At 31.5% G+C, this 18,956-nt stretch overlaps 1 protein-coding gene across 6 annotated transcripts in view; it reads right to left on the bottom strand.

The window, feature by feature from the left end:
• The window catches only part of CCDC171 (coiled-coil domain containing 171), a 281,050-nt gene that overhangs the window by 133,337 nt on the left and 128,757 nt on the right, over positions 1-18,956 (bottom strand). For all 6 annotated transcript variants that reach the window (XM_011365306.2, XM_023533732.1, XM_023533731.1 and 3 more), the window contains 4 exons: positions 18,079-18,583; positions 17,228-17,344; positions 4,994-5,229; positions 4,351-4,533 (listed from right to left, as the gene is read on the bottom strand). In XM_011365306.2, the coding sequence (XP_011363608.1) occupies positions 4,351-4,533; positions 4,994-5,229; positions 17,228-17,344; positions 18,079-18,583 (1,041 nt within the window). The remainder of the gene's footprint in view (positions 1-4,350; positions 4,534-4,993; positions 5,230-17,227; positions 17,345-18,078; positions 18,584-18,956) is intronic.

Here is an 18,956-nt window from a genome sequence, read left to right as displayed (position 1 = left end):
TTCAAAACATTTAAACAAATGAAAATTAGTTACAACAAACAACAACTGACATCTTGATCTTGAAGTACAAAGAACAGGAAGGTTTCCCAAAAGGTAACCTGAGGAAAAAAAACTAAAGAAAACCACAGAGGTCACTTAATCATAGTAAGTGTATACTTTTATCTATTTAAGAGTGATAACTTTCCTTTGTTGAAAAGAATTGGATGTGGATTAATATAATTAACCACTAATATAAAGCAAACTGATTCTTTTTTAAACTGATTTTTTTAAAAAAATCTAGTTGAGGGGGAGTAGGAAAAAATCCCATTGATTCTAGGTATCCGAAATGTGTAAATTATTACAATTTAATGTGGACTTTACCTCTGAGTTTTCTGACAAATGAGACAAAAATAGAAATGTGCTTAGTTATAGTTTCCTCTTAGGCCAACAATAGCAAGCATGTGGTTCAAGCAGAGAGAAAAACTTTTGCCAAAGCTAAGTCTGAGGATAAATTTATTACATGGGTCTTTCTATATTATAATATATAAGTACTGTTTTACTTTGGTACCAGGTACCTGGCCTGCTACCTCCTGGAAGAAAATGTCTTTTACTATCATTTGCCTTTTCAAAGGTGTAGGTAATGCATTCCTCAATACTGATTAAATTTCAAAAGGCAACAGTATAGCATAAAAATAGATTTCCTAATGATTAACCTAAGTTAATACAAAGTAATGAGAATGATCACAAGGCACATACAAAAGTTGCCTCATTTACTGAGAGTCAACTAGATAGTAGTCAACCAGTATCTAACAACACATCATTGAACTTGTACAGTGTTTAGATTTTAGGGAACACATCTTTTTACTTTCTCTTAACAGCTGCCTCACTCTCTACGATGTCCCATTACAAATAAAGCCTTCACTTTCAAAACATCAACTATAACAGCCTCCCCTTGGCACTCCAGCTCCATTTAAACTTCTTAATCTCTCTCTATTCCCTAAGAGAAACAGCACTCTTCTGGGTCTTGTGAACAAATATTTCTGTACTTCTATCTTTTATTTGTTATGTTGTTTTAAATCATCACTCCTTGCTATCAGACCATTCTGTTCTATGCAATCTACTTGACCTCTATAAATCAAGATCCCTGACATTTTGCAGGACTTCTTCCCACTCCTCCAGAATTCCTCCTTTACCTAAATACTTAGCTAATTTTAGCCTCTCTCTTGTCTATTCTCTATCCTTCCCAGAGACTCTCTCAATTATGTTCACTCTTTTGCAAGCAAATAGAATCAAACAGGTATAGCAATGTAAAGTAAGAAAGAGATGGTATCTGAAAGCAGTTGTAAGGGGCTAATAAACCAAAATAAGATCCTGGGGGTTAGTTGTTAAAGGCATCAGTAGTAAGGAAAGTACTGAATAGCTTTTGGCAAGCTGGATGTTTCCTTTTACATTACATTTTAGACCAACCTTATCAAGCTATTTTATCTTCCTCCTACATACTTTGCTTGAAATCAGTGAAAGATGAATCATTGCCGGCACACTCCCAATTTTTTTTTAGAGGAAAATATCCTTTATTAACACAGCTAGGTATGAACATTAACCACTACAGTAAGGTGGTTAAAAGTATGAGTTTTAGAACCTGATTACCCAGATTCAAATTCTGTCATTTCCACTCACTAACTGTAACTTTTGGCCAGTTACTTAGCTGCTCTGTGTTCCATAGTTCTCATCTGTAGAAATATAACAATAGTATTGAACTATTATTGATATGAAAGGACAAAATGAATCAACACCCTAAAGTGCTTAGCGTCAGTGCCTGATATATGGTCAATATGTCATTAAATGTTAGAAATCATCACTCTGTCACTTATACCTTATATGTCAAAATACAAAAATTACATACACCATTCCCTCAATTATTACTTCAATTAATCCTATTCTTATATCTGTACTTCAGTGGAAGTATTTCACACTAAACATTTCCTGTAACATATTCTTAGCTTTTGCTGCAGGCCAGTTAGCTTTTAACCAAAGCCCTTACAAGAGGATTCTATCACCTTCCAGCAATTTTTCTTCAAACTCTTACAACCTCTCTACATTCTACAAATTGAGTCCTGACTACTTCCAAATTAATCAAAGATAAGGTGTTAACTTGTTTTCCTAATACTTAACTAGGAACTAGGAAATCATATTGTGTGGAATATCTAAAATTCTTCATACATATTTCAAGGAGTGATATAGATAAAGAATCTTTCAATTTTCAGGAAATCCATTATTAACTAAATCTACTTATAGTTGACTGTATTCTAAATCTCAAATTGCGTAAATGGCTGTCTCTTTCCATTTTGGCAGACCATCTCAAGATCCCAAATTTAGTTAGTACGTAAAATTGAAAGCAAACCAAAGAAAGAGAGAGAGACACTCCAAAGGAACTGGCTTTTAAAAGTATACACGACAGCTTTCTATGTTTATGTATAATGGCAAAAGAAAAAATTTTAGAAACAAATTAAATGTCTATGAATAGGGGAACAGTCAAAGTTCGTTTCATACATATCATATATCCATATGATAGAACAGTATTCATTTATCTAAAATTAAATTAATAATAAGTAACACAGAAAAATGTTAACAGTACTTTGTTTACGTATATATGCAAACTGCACATGCAAAATCATTCCAAACCACAACTATGCATAAAGACATGCATATAAATCTGTACACTGAGAAAAATGTAAGAAACAAAATGCATCCACACTTCAGAAATGACTGGTTCTGGGTGGTAAGATTCGAGTGATCTGAACTTTCTTCTTTATACTTTTTTCTATTTTCATTTATGACTATTATGCACTACCTTTATAATCAGGAAAAGAAATGTTGAAGCAACTCATAAATTTTTCTTCTCTGAGCAAAAAAACAAAGGAAGCGAAGAAAAAAAGGTGTTTTCATTAAACATTCACCATAAAGAATACTATTACTTATCTCTAGTCAGAAGGGTAATTCATGATTACCTGACCTGCCTAATTTATAAGAACTGTTCATCCTTTGAAGAGATAGCTATTCGAAACAATAATTAACATTAGCAGTTTACATTATCATAGGATTAATAACTAAACTATCTGCTGTTCTCTGTTCCAACAAATGTTAAAACTACAAATTCCATATTAACCAACAGGTACTTTTAAACTGAAGTTAACTTGCAAAATTTAGGTTTTCCAAAGAAGGGAGTACTCAAAGTAGCTTGTTGCTAAATTTAAGAAACAAATTTTGTACTCACATTCATATTTAGCTGTCATCAGTTGTATACAGTTTTGAAGTTTTAGAATAATCGTTTAACTCTATATTCTTATATTGATATTAAAAACAAAGTCAATAACTAACCCAGCTGCAAACAGAATGTGTGGAGATCTGCATTTTGTTGTGCTTCATATGTTTACACATTTGAATCTTGATCTAACGTTATTTGGCTTTTCTTTTCTCAGTTATCTTCTGCTTTCTTAAATAATACATATAAATCCTTGATGGATGTTACGCAAAATGAACATTTCTTTGGAAAAGCTCTTGATTTCATACTAAATAACCTAATTTACTCAAAATATTCAATGTAAGATGAAAAAAGGAAATTCCACCCCCCACACCAAACATCAGTCTTCCCCCTTGGGGGTATTTTATTTATTTATTATTTATTTATTATACATTTGGGGGCTTATTTGCTGTAGCAGTTAAGCTACCCTAACTTAATCGTTTTCTCTACTTTCAGTCACAGCATACATTTTAACAGAGTTAAGCGTTCTACTGACACAGAATCAGTATTCCTAAGCATCTGGTATAACTTTTTTTTAATTGAGATATATTTGACATAAAACATGTAGTTTAAGGTGCACACGTGTTAATTCGATAAATTTATATGCTGAAATATGATAACCACCATAGCATTAGCTAACAACTCTATCGCATAGTTATCATTCGTGTGTGTGTGCATATGTGTGTGTGTGTGAGAGAGAGAGAGGGAGAAAGTGAGAGAGAGAGGGAGAGAGAGAGAGAGAGAGAGAGAACATTTAAGGTCTATTCTCTTAGAACTTTGAAGTATATAACATTTATTGGGGCATTTTAGAAGAGAAGTGCTCTGAAGAAAAAGAAACCTTAATGGGAATTTGAATTATTTCAAAAAACAAACAAAAAGTTAAAGAAAACATGTAGCTAGATCGAGATAGATGATAGATAGATAGATAGATAGATAGATAGATAGATAGATAGATAGATAGACAGACAGAAAGATAGAGAGATAGAGAGATAGAGAGATAGATAAAGATAGATAGATAGAATCAAAGGACAGTTCACCAAAACCATAGTTCTTAAATCATATATACTTACAGATTGCTTAAATTCATTTAATTGCATTTGGAGACCCTGGGCTTTGTCAAGCTCTTTTTTCATTTCATTCACATTTCGTTTGAATTCTGTGACCTCTAAGCGCAGTGAGCGACGCTCCACTTCTGCTGCGTGCAGCCTTTGTGTAAATGCAAATATTTGCTTCTGTAATGATGCTGTGCTTTTCTGTTGTTAAACAAGAGCAATATTACAAGACATAACTACAGGTTTACTAATTAATTAATAACAATGACCATTTTACCAAATTTAATGTAACAGGTTACACAGAGAACAATACGAGCTATAGCTGAAACTTAGAGGTGAAAACTTTATTTTTATGTGACAAATAATTTGGCTTATATGAAATGAACAATTGAAGAAAAGAAATAATCTAGATGGCTGGAAAACAGAACTGATGATCGCTTATATCTCACACAATTTCATTGCAGTAAACTTATAGGGAACAGTCAACTCAGAACTCAGGCCAGAACTCTGTATTTTGACATTTGGCCACATTTGGAAGTGCATGATATCTAAAGGAAATCAAGATATAGTCATGTACAACTAATTTAAAGTACAAATAGGCCTGACTCAGAAATAAATTTACAAGTCTTAAAGTCCCTATTTAATAAAATTTCATACCTACCAAAATGGGCACATGGCCACACAGTCCATATTTCAGGGCCAGTGTGTTTACTTTATGAAGTCCACGGGCCAGCCTCTGGGCCAGGGAATCTTTTTCTACATATGTAACGCTCCTGATGTTGCTGCTACTGTGCAAAGGTAAACTCTCCATTGCCAAACTAATTTTATCCATGAGTTTTGCAAAAGAACTCTTGGCTGCACCTATAAGTAAATGTCCACAAACTCTGGAATTCGGATCTTCAAAGAAAAAGAAAGACAGAAAAATGTGAATTGTCTCTTGTTCATTTCACAACACTTCCAATTACAACACAGTGGAAGTATTTCCTCAAATATACAATTCTCATTCATTATAGTGATAGTAATTCATTCAAAAAGTCCCCTCCCACTTTAATTTTCAATGTAAATAAAGGAATGCATTTAGTTCACCTACTAAATGATATATCTAAAGAAAATCTGCATGGACTTACAGTATATCATTCACACTGAACACTAGGATACTAAAAATTTATTGCCACTCTTTTCTTTGTTTTAAAACGTAATATAAATTCATTTTCTATTTACAACTATTGAAGCTTATTACCTTAATGTCACACTATTTACATTCTCAGACGAGAAAATATAATTTGCCTTATTCCAAGGCAATTAAACTTTACAACTACAATTACTTATTTCCCCATGGATTTCGGTAATCATCCCTCTCATATAATGGACTTAAGGTCCTAGAAAATCCAACATGGCCTGCTTACTGCCAGATTCATCAGGTCTATAATTAATAATTGCATTTAATGTTGATAAATGAAATTGTCAGTGCTCTTTCTACCAATTGGCATTCCAGATAATGGTTAATAGGTTTATTTATGCCTTAATAAAAGTTGTGTAATTTAGTTTTCCCACTGCCAGGCAGGTATTAATCTGTCATTACTTGTCTTGTGGTACTATCCATGTAAAATGACAAGCATGAAGAGATTATTTAAATTCAGTAGTATACCATTCTAGATTTCAAGAGCCTCTAATTTTGGCGTTAATTTAAATTTTGTCTTCACATCATAAGCACAGAAAAGCATAGCTGGTCTGTTTTATCCAATAGAAAAAAATGTTTTCTAATTCTGAGAATATGTATGGTTCAAGAGTAAAGTGCAACACTGACTAAGAAGGTAATCAATCAATGTTTACTATGTCATGAGGAACTGTTTCACAGAAGTTTTATGTTAAAAAATTCCAGCCTTGTTTTATTTCTTCTATTCTTCAATGTATAAAAGATCAATTTTTAAATTTATGCAGCAGTCAGAATTTGAAAACCATAATGCTTAGAAGTTATACATAACATAAAAATTATTAATTGGATAAAAGCATAAAATAAAAAATTAATTGGATAAAAGCATAATATCTTCCATTTAAAATTTACTCTATCAATTACTAATGTATTGACTTCTAAGAATATAACATAAGGTAATATAAGTTTAATTCTATATGCCTCTCATAATCATACGCTCTGAGAATCCCAAGGATGGAAGACAAAGTATATTTGAAATACACAGTTCCTTTAACAATCAAATTCCTTAAATAAATCATGAATAAAAAAGAATTTAATAGCTTTATTTGTCAATCAACATATAATGCAGAACACTGAGTTAAAAGAATTACTAAATCATAGTACACATTTAATAGATCGCTGCTGAATAAATGAACAGTGAAATTTATTTTACCTAGAACATTCAATATAATACATCATTCCAATGCCTAATACCCTGTTTCTCCAACTGGTTTGCAACTCCTTAACTGTGTCTTTTTTCTTCTTAGTAAACTCTTTTTATCTGTACTGTGCCAGCCTAGCATATTTTTATATGTTGAATTAGTGATAATTCTTTTTTATTTCCATAGCAACTACAACAATGCTGAATACAAAAATGCATTAAATAATAGCAGGAGAAATTAATAATAACTTTTATGGTATGTCAAAAGTTAGTCTTTTTAAATAAACAAGATAGTTCACTGTTTTAAGAAATTTTCACAGATAAAGTGACTTTAAAAGCAAAAATCAACTACAATTAAATTTTAAGGAGTAGTGGCTTTTAGTATATCACAGAAATGTGTTTGTGTAGACACTAACCATTCTAAAAGGTGAAATTAAGTAACAATATAATTCTACAAGGTATTCTTCTGAATTTTTACAAAGAGAGAAAGAGGCATACACTCTAAGTCCCTGACTACTGACTCTCCATGAATTACAGAAAGAGCACTAAATAATTTATTTCTTGATGAGGAATAATGTTTTTATAATATACTTCACATTATACAATATAGAGCACAATTAGTTCAATATTAAATAAATGAAAAAAACAAAAAAAAATCTTTAGTGATATAGTTGTAGAATTATTTGTATAATGATCCAGAAATAAGAGAAAAGAAAGTCACCAAAGTTTTTCATGTCTAAACTTGTCTATGGACAATGGACTAGTGGTTACCAGAGGGTAAGCGTAGGGGAGAGGGGTAAAGGGGATCAAATATAGCGGGGTAGTAGGAGGGCGAAGTGGGTAAAGAGGATCATCAAATATATGATAGCTGAAGGAAACTGGACTTTGGGTGGTAATCACACAATAGAATATATAGATGTCAAACTATAATGTATAGCTAAAAATTACATAATTGCATTAACCAATGTTACCCCAATAAACTTAAAAAAATAAATTAAATTAAAAAATAAATAAATAATAAAAAAAGTAAATGAACTTGTCTAGATTGTTTAAATATTTGACTAGCTACATTTTACAAATTCTTGTTTACGTTAAATATATTTGTTAATCACTTTCCCCTATTTAATAGCATGTATCTTTTAAGGAAGAAGAGAACCCTATGTTCTGCCATTACTTTTTCCAATGGAAGAGGCAATACTGTATATCTAAGTCTAAAACTTCAAAAGAAATTCATAAAGAATTGTTTCAAACACTAGATCTAAACCTGTGGGTTACAGATCTCATGGTAGAAGAGAGGAGAGACTGAAAAGTTAGAGTTTCATGACTTTTAACTGCAGCAGCTATTGCCAATTTTATCTTTATTTAGCCCTAAAAAATATACACAGCATGAATATCTTATGTTCATGATGTTGTGACTAATAAAATTAAAAGTCCATTAAAACATTGCAGAAGTCAACTGCTACGAAAATACAACTATTACGTGGGAGAGAGCAGACTACAATATGTTTTCTTATTAAAATGAAGTACCTCACACTCAAGAAAGATTGAGAAACACTCCTTCAATGAAAAAAGGGAAAAATGAGTAATTATTTCATTAACATGTATGTAAATATGTAATTGTTTAATTATTTAAGAATAATGTTAGTCATGAATGTAATATTAATAATTAGAAATATAATAACGAATGATATTAATAATAATGTTAGAAATGTTAATCATGGTTAAATCATGGTTAATGTTAACTGCATGAAATTTCGACCCAGTTCTACACACCTGGGTATGTTTTGTCATCTTTGACATCTCCATCTCCCTTGCCATCTACCCCACATCCTGCCCTTAATAGTTCTCCAATCTATTCAATGTTCTCTGTGATCATGGCCTTATCTCATCTATATTCTTGCAAGAGTCTCCCTACTCCTCTCCCGTCTTTGTCCTCTTCAATCCATTCTCCACTGTAGATAAAGTGACTTCTAAAATACAAATAGGATATTGTCATAATCCCCGCCTTTAAGCTTTAATGACTCTAATCAGATCTAAGAATCCAAACTCCTTAAAACATGCTCATACAACCCTACATGATCTGATCTCTGCTTACTTTTCCAAAAACACCTTTCACTATTACCCTTTCTATAAGCAATTCCTTTCAAGCGACGTCGACACATCACAATCGTAAAGCATTCCTCTGAGCAAAAATGATGCTTGTGTCTCCAAAAAACTAATAATTTAGGAAATGTGAATGTGGACATCAGTTTTCAAACATGAGAGTCAATCATTATGATAAGATATTTGCTTCAAAGAAGTGTTCTATCTAAATAAAAAATAAAATAAAATGCTGTAAAAACAGCCCAAAATACTATTTTAAAAATTAATAAGATAATTTGTCTTACCATATTTTAAACCATCAAGATATACTCATGAAAATAGCAGTATGATACTGGCACTAGAAAAGATAGGGAGACTAATGGAACAGAATAGAGAGACATGAAAGAGATCAAAATATAATAATTTAATATATACTAAATGATATATCTTAACTCAATGGGGAAAAAGATGGCTGACTGAATTAAAAAGTGTTGGGACTAGCTGGTCATCTGAATACAACTAAATCTTAACCATTTTCTCACTACTTACACCAAAAATAATTCCAGATAAATCCAAGATTTAATACAAAAATTGAAAATACCGGACTAAAATATGAGCAATACAACCTTGAGGTAAGGCTAGCCTAAGCAAATCACTAAAAGAGAATTTTATCCACAGAAAAATTAAAATACAAACTAAAAAATAAATTTACATTATATATGGCAAAGTGTTAACATGGGTGATACTCACGTTTTTATAATTCAGTAAGAAACAAACATCTCCCCCTTATATGAACATAATGAGATAATTTGTAAAATAATATAAATGGATGTAGAACAAATGAAGATATGTAATCTACAATCAAAAATAACTAATAATATAGTTTATTTTGCCTTTCAAATTGATAAAGATAAAAAAAACTGTCAAAACTTCATGTTCCAAAGGCATTATAAAGCAGAACTCTCGCTACTGTTCATGAGAGTGTAACGTAAAGCAATTTTTATGAAAGGCAGACTGGCAATACTTTCCAATGCAAAATATGCAAACTCATTTCTCAGGAATTTAGCCTGAGAAACAACTGTATAAGTATAAAATGACTTTATGCACATATATATTTATTACAGCATAATTTATTACAGTATTGCTTAAAATAGTGAAAAACTAAGAAAAACACCAATATCCATCAATCAGGAATTCAGAGTAAACTACAGTGAGTATGTGTGTGTATATGTACACATTTTAAAAGACATAGCATAGTAAAAGTTATTGCTTAGCCAAACTAAGAACGCTGAACTATGAACTGACCTTCAAGAAGGCAACATATATGTCATGCTGGACATGAAATTTTTTTTTTATTTTTTTATATTCAAAAGTGATGAAAATCCTGGTTCACAAATAGGTACTGCTGCAAATATAATTAAAGTTTCTATGTTTCACTTTACAAGGTGGAGATAGGCTCCTCTCAAAAAAATACCAGAATTCTCCAAGGCTTTTAAATTCAAAATCTATTGTGATAAGACTTTGTCCTAAAGGCAGTGAGTTCATCTTTGGCTAGGTCAACATATTCAATATAATTTACCAGAAAGAAAAAGGATTGTGAATCCATGGTTTGAATTTCATGCTGTACTATGATGGAATTTTACATAGTCATAAACGCAACCAAAGATAAATTATCCATTCAAAATCTGTCCTTAAAAATTATGATAGGCAAATAAATTTTAATTTAAAAACCAAGATATCTGTTCAATGTAAAATTCTTTCAAATTTTCTATATGCTTGAAAATTCTTATGATAAAATGAGTGAAAAATATGAAAAAATGCAAAAGTAATAATAAAAAAGAAAATCACAAGATAAAAGAAAATTCAGTAAGTTAATGTGGTTCCCCAAATTAGACACTAGTACCTAAAGTACCAGAAATGGCACATGGTCAGATTGTACTGTTTTGATTTTAGATATGAATGTTTTATGTAAATAACAAAATCCTCTAAGCTACTTCTCAAACTTTACTATGAATATAAATCATCCTAGGGTCTTGTTGAAATGCAGATTCTGATAGAGTAGCTCTGCAGTGGAGTCTGAGATTATGCATTTCTAACACATTCCCAGTTAATGCTGATGTCACTGGTCTGTAGACCACACCTGGAGTAGCAAAACTCTTTTTTATTATTTGTTAGGATTAAATAAAGCCTTAAAGCTTATGAATATAAACCAATAACTACTTACTAATACAAATATCTTTACCTACTGCTTTAAACTTCATAAGAGTGAAACCTCAATGTTATGCTGAATACAACCTAGATTTTTGAGTTTTGCCTGAAAGAGTTGCTATGACCTCTAGAAAGTTAGCTCAAAGTATATACAATGAAAGAAAGTTCTGAGTAGTAATAGCAGGGGTATGCATATTTGGGTCATCTATCTTCTAGATAATTAAGATTCAATAATAATTTAAATGTATAAATGTTACAAAATGTATTAACATTCTACTCATATCCATATGCTTCTGTATTTGTTCAGAGATATTTCTAACCAAATCAGCACATTTGTTTCTATCTTGAAAAACTGAGTCTGGACTATTCATTTGAAAACATTTAGATATCTAAAGAGTTCTTTAGTTCATTCCCAAAATGATTGATATCCCAACCCCTTTGGTGGAAGTAACATTCTCCCCTGTTTGAGGTAAATGATCTCTTGCAGGCACACCATTTGGATACCTGGAAGAGGTAATTTATCTCAAGTGGGCAAACACTTTAATGAAAGAAAGCAAGAAGGTTGCCACCTGTCCAGTATTTAGACAGGCAACATGGAAACTGGGGTCTTTGCCCACTGTCTATAAATACATCATCAAAGTTTAAGAAGGAAATGAAGGCAACCACCTTCAGCACTTTCTGAGCAGTGAATTCAAGCTACCATATTGAATTTCTAGTTTCATGAAACAGTTTAAAGAAAGATATCAGTTCACTTGAGACATCAGTACACACACACAAACACTAAAAAAAAATAAAAAATAAAAAATAATGGAACTTGACTAAGCAAGTTAAATTTACTCCTGATAAACTTATGAAGTGGGATCTTTTCTTAGCCAAATTTTATATATGAAGATATTGAGGCTGAAAAGGGATTAAGCAATTTTCCCAATGTCACATATAGTAAGCAATTAGATTCAAATCTAGAGTCAAAATCCTTAATTCATACTCTACTATTACCCAACATGTTTAATTTTCTCTCCCAATTTTGAAATTTTCCTTCCTAGATAGTTAATAGTATGTATATAATTCAGAACTCTAAAAATATAAGCACCCAATTTTTAAAAAAGAGTAATGTACTGATTTTTTTTTTATATTAGAACAAAGATAACACAAAAAGTAATACAGTTACTATTTAATACTTAAAAAAAGAAAAATACTACTTGGTATTGGCATACATGTACCAGTTTTCCTGGAGCTAAAAAGAAAAAAGTGCCAATGATGCCATCAATATGTAGTCTTGACATGCAAAATGGTTTAAATTTTCAGCAAGTTCTTCAAAAAGAAAAGGAAGCAAGGAAGAGAGGGAGAGAGTGGGGAGGGAGGGAAGAAAAACATAGTTCTACAAATATCTTCTTTCATTTCAGAATTTTCAGATTATTTCCTTAAAAGACTTTCTTAGATTTTGCTGTTTTAATTTCCCACTTGGTTGAAAGAATTAAGATGCTGCTGATAATATTAGATTATTCAAGAGACAATAAATCAATGCTGAACTGATATTCCTGATACTTGTGGTATGATGAAAACACTCTATTGTGAATTGGTCAAATAAATTATGGAATGTTCAATAAAAATCATTCTCTAGAAAAATATTAATATAAATAAAGAAAATCCTCAAAAAGAATGCCTTTGTTAAAACTAAAGCTATGATAGTATATCAAAAGCAAAGCACAGCATCACTTCTGTAATATTCTTGACAAAAATGCATAAACTTAATCTAATCATGAAGAAACTTCAAACAAATCAAAACTAAGGGATATTCTATCAATAATTGACCTGAATACTTTTAGGTCATGATTGTCAAAGAAAAACTGAGGAACTCTTCCACACCAAGGAAGAAAAAAGAAACATGACTAAATGCAACACATAATTCTAAACCAGATGTTTGTGCTGTAAAAGACAGGGTTAGGACACCTACAGAATACAGAATAGGGTCTGAATGGTAGACTGTACCAATGTTGTTTTCCTGATGGTGATCACTGAACTTCCTTCAGTTATATACAAGAATGTCTCTGAAACGCACACTAAAATATGAGAAAGTAACAGGGCACTATATCAGCAACTTGCTCTCACGTCATTCAGCAAAAAGAGTTCTTTGTCGTACACTTAACACTTTTCTATATGTTTAAGGTTATTTTTAAATGATTTTTAAATGAAAATATAAAACAAAATGTAACATTTTGTTGGGCTCTTAGTCGATAGATGGATTGGTGGGTAGCAGGATCAGAGGGAGGATGGGTGGGCAAGCGGATAGAGAAATAGAAAGAGATTAAGGGATAAAACAAATTAGAAGAACATATACAAATTTTAACAGTAGCTATTCCTGTACGATGAGAAACTTTTCGTTTTGTTATTGTCATTCTCTAATTTTTTTTCTCAAGTTTTTTTCTCAAGTATTGTCATTCTCAAATTTTTTTTCTCAAGTTTTCTGGATTAAAACATTAATCTTGTGTACATTTCTATCGGAGCTCTTGAGTGATCAGGTATCTTGTCAATGAGCAATAATATTTTGAAAGGAATCTTTTTTTCTGAGTAGTAGGTCTCAACAGTGGGATTAAAATATTCATTAAACCATGTTTTAAAAAGATGTGTTATCATCTAGGCTTTGCTGTTCCATCTACAGAATATAGGCAGAGTAGGTTTAGCATATTTCTTTCTTTAAATTAGTTTCAGGTATACAGCACAATGGTCACTTATAGCATAATTCTTAAGCACGCTAGGATTTTTGAAATGGTAAACGAACATTGGCTTCAACTTAAAGTCACCAGCTGCATTAGCCCCTAGCAAGAGAGTCAGCCTGCCCTTTGAAGCTTTGAAGCTAGGCCTTGACTTCTCTCCAGCTATGAAAGTCCTAGATGGCATCTTCCAATATGAAAGGCTATTTTGTCTATACTGAAAAGCTCCTTTTTGGTGTAACCACCTTCATTAATTATCTTAGTTGTATCTTCTGGATAACTTGCTGCAGCTTTTACATCAGCACTTGCTGATTCACCTTGCACTTTTATGTTATAGAGATGGCTTCTTTACTTAAACCTCATGAATCAACCTCTGTTAACTTCAAACTTTTCTTCTGCAGCTTCCTCACCTCTCTCATCCTTCAAAAAACTGAAGAGATAGGGCCTTGTTCTGGCTAAAGGCAATGTTGTGGTTGGTTTGACCTTCTATCCAGACCACTAAAACTTTCTCCACAACAGCAATAAGGCTGTTTCACTTTCTTATCATTTATATGTTCGCTGGAGTAGCACTTTCAATTTCCTTCAGGAACTATTTTTTGGATTCGCAATTTGGCTGTTTCATGAAAAAGGCCTACCTTTCAGACTATCTTGGCTTTTGACATGGATTCCTCACTAAGCTTAATCATTTCTAGCTTTTGAATTAAAGTGAGAGATGTGTGACTCTTTCATTTTGGCACTTAGAGGCCATTATAGGGTTATTAATTGGCCTAATTTCAATATTGTTATTTCTCACAAAACAGGAAGGCTCAAGGAAAGGGAGAGAAATAGGGAAGAGCTGGTCAGTGGAGCAGTCAGAACACATACAACATTTATAAAGTTCACCATCTTACATGGGTGCCGTTTGTGGTACTTCATAACAATTACAATAGCAACATCAAAAATCACTAATCACAAATCACCATAACAAATAAAATAATAATGAAAAAGTATAGAATATTAAGAGAATTACCAAAATGTGACACAGAGACACGAAATGAGCAAATGCTATTGGAAAATGGTGCCAGCAGATCTTCTTGATACAGAGTTGCCACGAATTCTCAATTTGTTTAAAAAAAAAGACAATATATGCAAAACACAATAAAGTGAAATGCAAAAAAATGAGGTATGCCTATAAATGGAATCATACGATATGTGATCTTTTGTGACTAGCTTTTTTAGCTTAGCATGATTTTGCCAAGGTTCATCCCTGTTGGAGCACTTATCAGTACTTCATTCCTTTTTATGGCCCAATATTACATCATCTGAATATTTATCCATTAATCAGTTGATGGACATTTGTGTTTGTTTCCACTTTTTGGCCATTATGCAGAATGCTGCGATGAACATTCACGAACAAGTTTTTGTATGGATATATGTTTTCATTTCCCTTGGATATATATCTAGGAGTATATTATTGGCTCATATGATAACTCTATTTAACACTGTATGAAAGCCTTCACATTATGTCCTTCCCTTCCTGCCCAAACACAATCCTGATGCCTGAGAGTAGAGTAGCCAACTTAAAACTAGGAGGCATAAAATGAAAATGCTAAGGATGGTGGAGCAGAAGACACGGTCTGGATTTCTACCTACTCCACACTTTCTATTATTTGGGAGGAAAAAAAAATCTATATAATTATGCTGTTTTAAGTAGAGTCTTCTATTAGTTACAAAGAAAGCAAACCTGTGATACCCCCAACAGAGCAGTTTCACTATATTCAGAAGAAGAAATTTCTCTTGACTGTTATATACTAACTTATAGCAAAAGCATGTTCTAAAAAGTTAGAGCTGTATATTAGATGTGTAAATTGTCTTGAAATTTTAAGATAAACTATTATATTTTCATTTGATACAAATTTTTATAAATGTTCTTTATTATTCAGTTAATGCAATAAATCTTTTTTCTTTTTTTTTTTTGAAAATTTTATTTTAAATTTTAAAAAGTTAGACATGTATACAATCCATGAAGTGATTCCCCTCAATTACTCTAGCATCCACCTGGCACAACCATTGCAATAATATTAACAATATACACTATGCTGTACTCTAAATCCCTGTGACTGTTTTGTAACTACTGATCTGTACTTCTTAGTAATAACTAATATTTGAACTAACAAAAGTAACCAAACTAGTAAACAGAGACTATTCTAAATACTTTGCAAATTAAGCCATTTAGTCCCCTAAACAACTCTATAAATAATACTAATATTCCCATTTAACAAATAAAGAAACAAGCACAGAAAGTTTAAATAACTTGCCATTTCACACAGCTAGTGTCAGAACCAGTCTTCAAAGCCAGGCAGAATCCCTGCTTAATCCTATACTAAGATGCCACCACTAGAGCACTTCAGCAATTTTAGAATAGCACAGTAATAAGGAAAAAGTGCATTAAATAAAGTAATAATAAAAAATAATATCGAAACAAGACTATAGCTTAAGAAACCAATGTACTTTTAAGTGTCCACATATCTACAAAGAATGCAGCTAACATAAATCTGTTTATTAAAATAAATCCAAAAACTTTTATTAAGTTCTTTTAAACATGTTAGTTTTTCTTTGAAGTTATAACATCAACATTCTTAAAATACATTTAATTCGACTTTTATTTCAAACTCAAAACCGAATATATTGAGGTTTTGCCAATGCATTAAACAAACATATTGCTTACCAACATCAATGACCACAACCTAAAAATAATCTTTGAATCATAAGTTTCCTTCTAAAAGAGCCTGGGTTTAGATATTTGAAATCACAATAAATAATCTATATTTACATAGCAGAGTTGTTTGACGAATTAGATTACAATCCAAATTATTATTTCATTAATGCTTACAGCATCTCATTAAGCAGGCAAGTATTAACAAGTCCATTATACTATTCATAGTATTAATGTGTCTGAAATGACAATAATTAATCCAATGGCATAGCTTAACCACTAGTATGTTATTCTTCTAGCATAAAGAAATTAGTTTTCATTGAACTTTTGACACAAATTATAGGTGGTTCCACATCTGGTGGAAGGGAACAGACTATTCAAATTAACTTCATTTTAAATTAATCATAAAAATAAAATCACATCACCAAATGAGAGAGAAAAATTGTCTACTGGTTTAGTTATTACTCAAACTTCTAAAATTTTCAACCAGAAACAGAAATGAAGAAAGATTAACACATTTGAAAGAACATTATCAGTTTTACTTAATAAAAAAGCTAATGATGAGCTTTCCATAAGAAAAACAGATGACAAAAGAAAAAATTTTGATGGATACATTACCAAGAAATGTCATTTAATGCCATAAATAAAGATAAAATTACCCATCAAAATTTACAATAATTCCCTATATCATTAAATATAGATTTAACAATCTCTCTGTACCTGAATAAAAGAAAGATCAGAATGTATTTTCTTCCTAGAAGGTTTATTAGAATTTATACCATAAAGCATTTCTAGACCTTGGATTTTAAATGTATTTTGCAAGAACATAAAAGAGGGGATCATACCTGTTCTAGAAATTACTTCCTGTAACTCAGCCATTGAAGTGATTATTGCAGCAAGAAGGTCAGAACTGGTGAGCCAACTGAGTGCTTGCAAACAACGCAATTGCTCCTTTTGATGTTCTGCAAAACAGAAAAAATCCATTATGCAATGCTACAAAAATTTACTAAAATCCATGTTTAAAATTCATAGCTATGTTTAGCTATTTAAGAACTAGATCAAAACTTGTAGACAGAACTTTGCCTGGTGCAGAAAAGTCTACAAGAAATGTTAGATTTGACTGACTTTATATATTTGAGTATTAACTGACATCAAAAAAAGGGAAGAAAATTTTCTTCTACTTATACTATTTAGCTTGCTTTGCAAAAGTTAAAAATTAAAATCAATGTTTCCTCAGAACAATCAAGTGTTCAAACAAAATGTTAGCTGCGAAAGTTATATTTCTCTCGTTTTCACTGAGTTCTTCAATAGCTTTTTAATTTTGGTAATTTTATACTGATTCATAGAAAGTGCAAATAAATTATACTGTTAATTAATTTTCAATAGGGAAGAGTCTTTGGATTGAGTTAACTAAAAACATTGTTGTATAAATTCTTTACTGTGAAAAGAGTATTCAAATATAATAAAGCTAGACTAAATTGAAATTATATATATTTGCTACTTTATATTTTAAAGTTCATTAAAAAATCAAAACCTAACTTATACTTAATATGCATATCTACGTACATACAGGACTATGTTCCATGACTTGACATATTAAATTATCTTTTGACGTTTTTGCACAATGGTGAAACATATTCACTGTTGTATGGCATGTACATGCAACCTAGATTTGAAAAAGTAGAAATTATCTTACTTGGAAATTTATGCTTGTCTTTGGGCTCTCCTGTACACACTAACATGCCTATACCTTCTTTGAAACTTTCCATCCAGGTAAAAAGAGAGGCACATGACTGGCCCAAAACCTTGAGTCTGTTTGCTGCCAAAATTGCAATAACACCTTTCCGGAATATGCATATCAATCCTTTGAATGGTTTTTTCTTCATCTTGGCCTCCTCTTGCTTCTTTTCCTCTACAGTTGACAAAGCCTGGGCTAGAGTTCTAACTTCCATTTTGAACAACTCAAAGGTGTTGACCTGCTCCTGGAGAAAATCTCTCTGTGTAGACAAGGCACATGATCGGCTATAGAGAGGATATAAGGCACCAGCCATCAATGCACAGGCTGCCAGCAAGGATGTTTGTTCCTTTTGAGTCTGAGATAACACATTTTTGATGCGTGAATTTTCATGAACCAGCTGTTCGTGTGACTTCTCAATACGGTTCAATTTTTCCATATTTTTTTCAGCAATTTCTTGAAATTTCTATAAGAAGTCAAATAATATATTTGATCATAAAGCAAATAAGCATTTTATTAATTCCTCTTTATAAAAATAAACTTTTGCTGACAACTATTTCTTCAAAAGATCCATGTTCTAAAATATACAAAAAATACATATGATAGAGCAACAATGGGCCAAACAGCTTAGATCTGATTGTGCACAATGATTTTTAAATCTTCTTACACGTAGGTTTTATATAAAGAACACATAAATTGTAAAGTATTTCATGAATTTCCTGTACACTTATTAATAAACACACACATTTAGAAAAAGAAAATTTCTCATCTTCCATTTCTCATAATTTCTCTTCTTCTATTCTTCACTAACTTGTATTTCCTGCTTTTAAACAAAAATT

The sequence above is a fragment of the Pteropus vampyrus genome, unplaced genomic scaffold, assembly GCF_000151845.1.
Source record: "Pteropus vampyrus isolate Shadow unplaced genomic scaffold, Pvam_2.0 Scaffold109, whole genome shotgun sequence".
In the NCBI taxonomy this organism is placed as follows: domain Eukaryota; kingdom Metazoa; phylum Chordata; class Mammalia; order Chiroptera; family Pteropodidae; genus Pteropus; species Pteropus vampyrus.
Note: the sequence above shows the minus strand (reverse complement) of the source record. Positions and strands in the feature narration are given on the sequence as shown.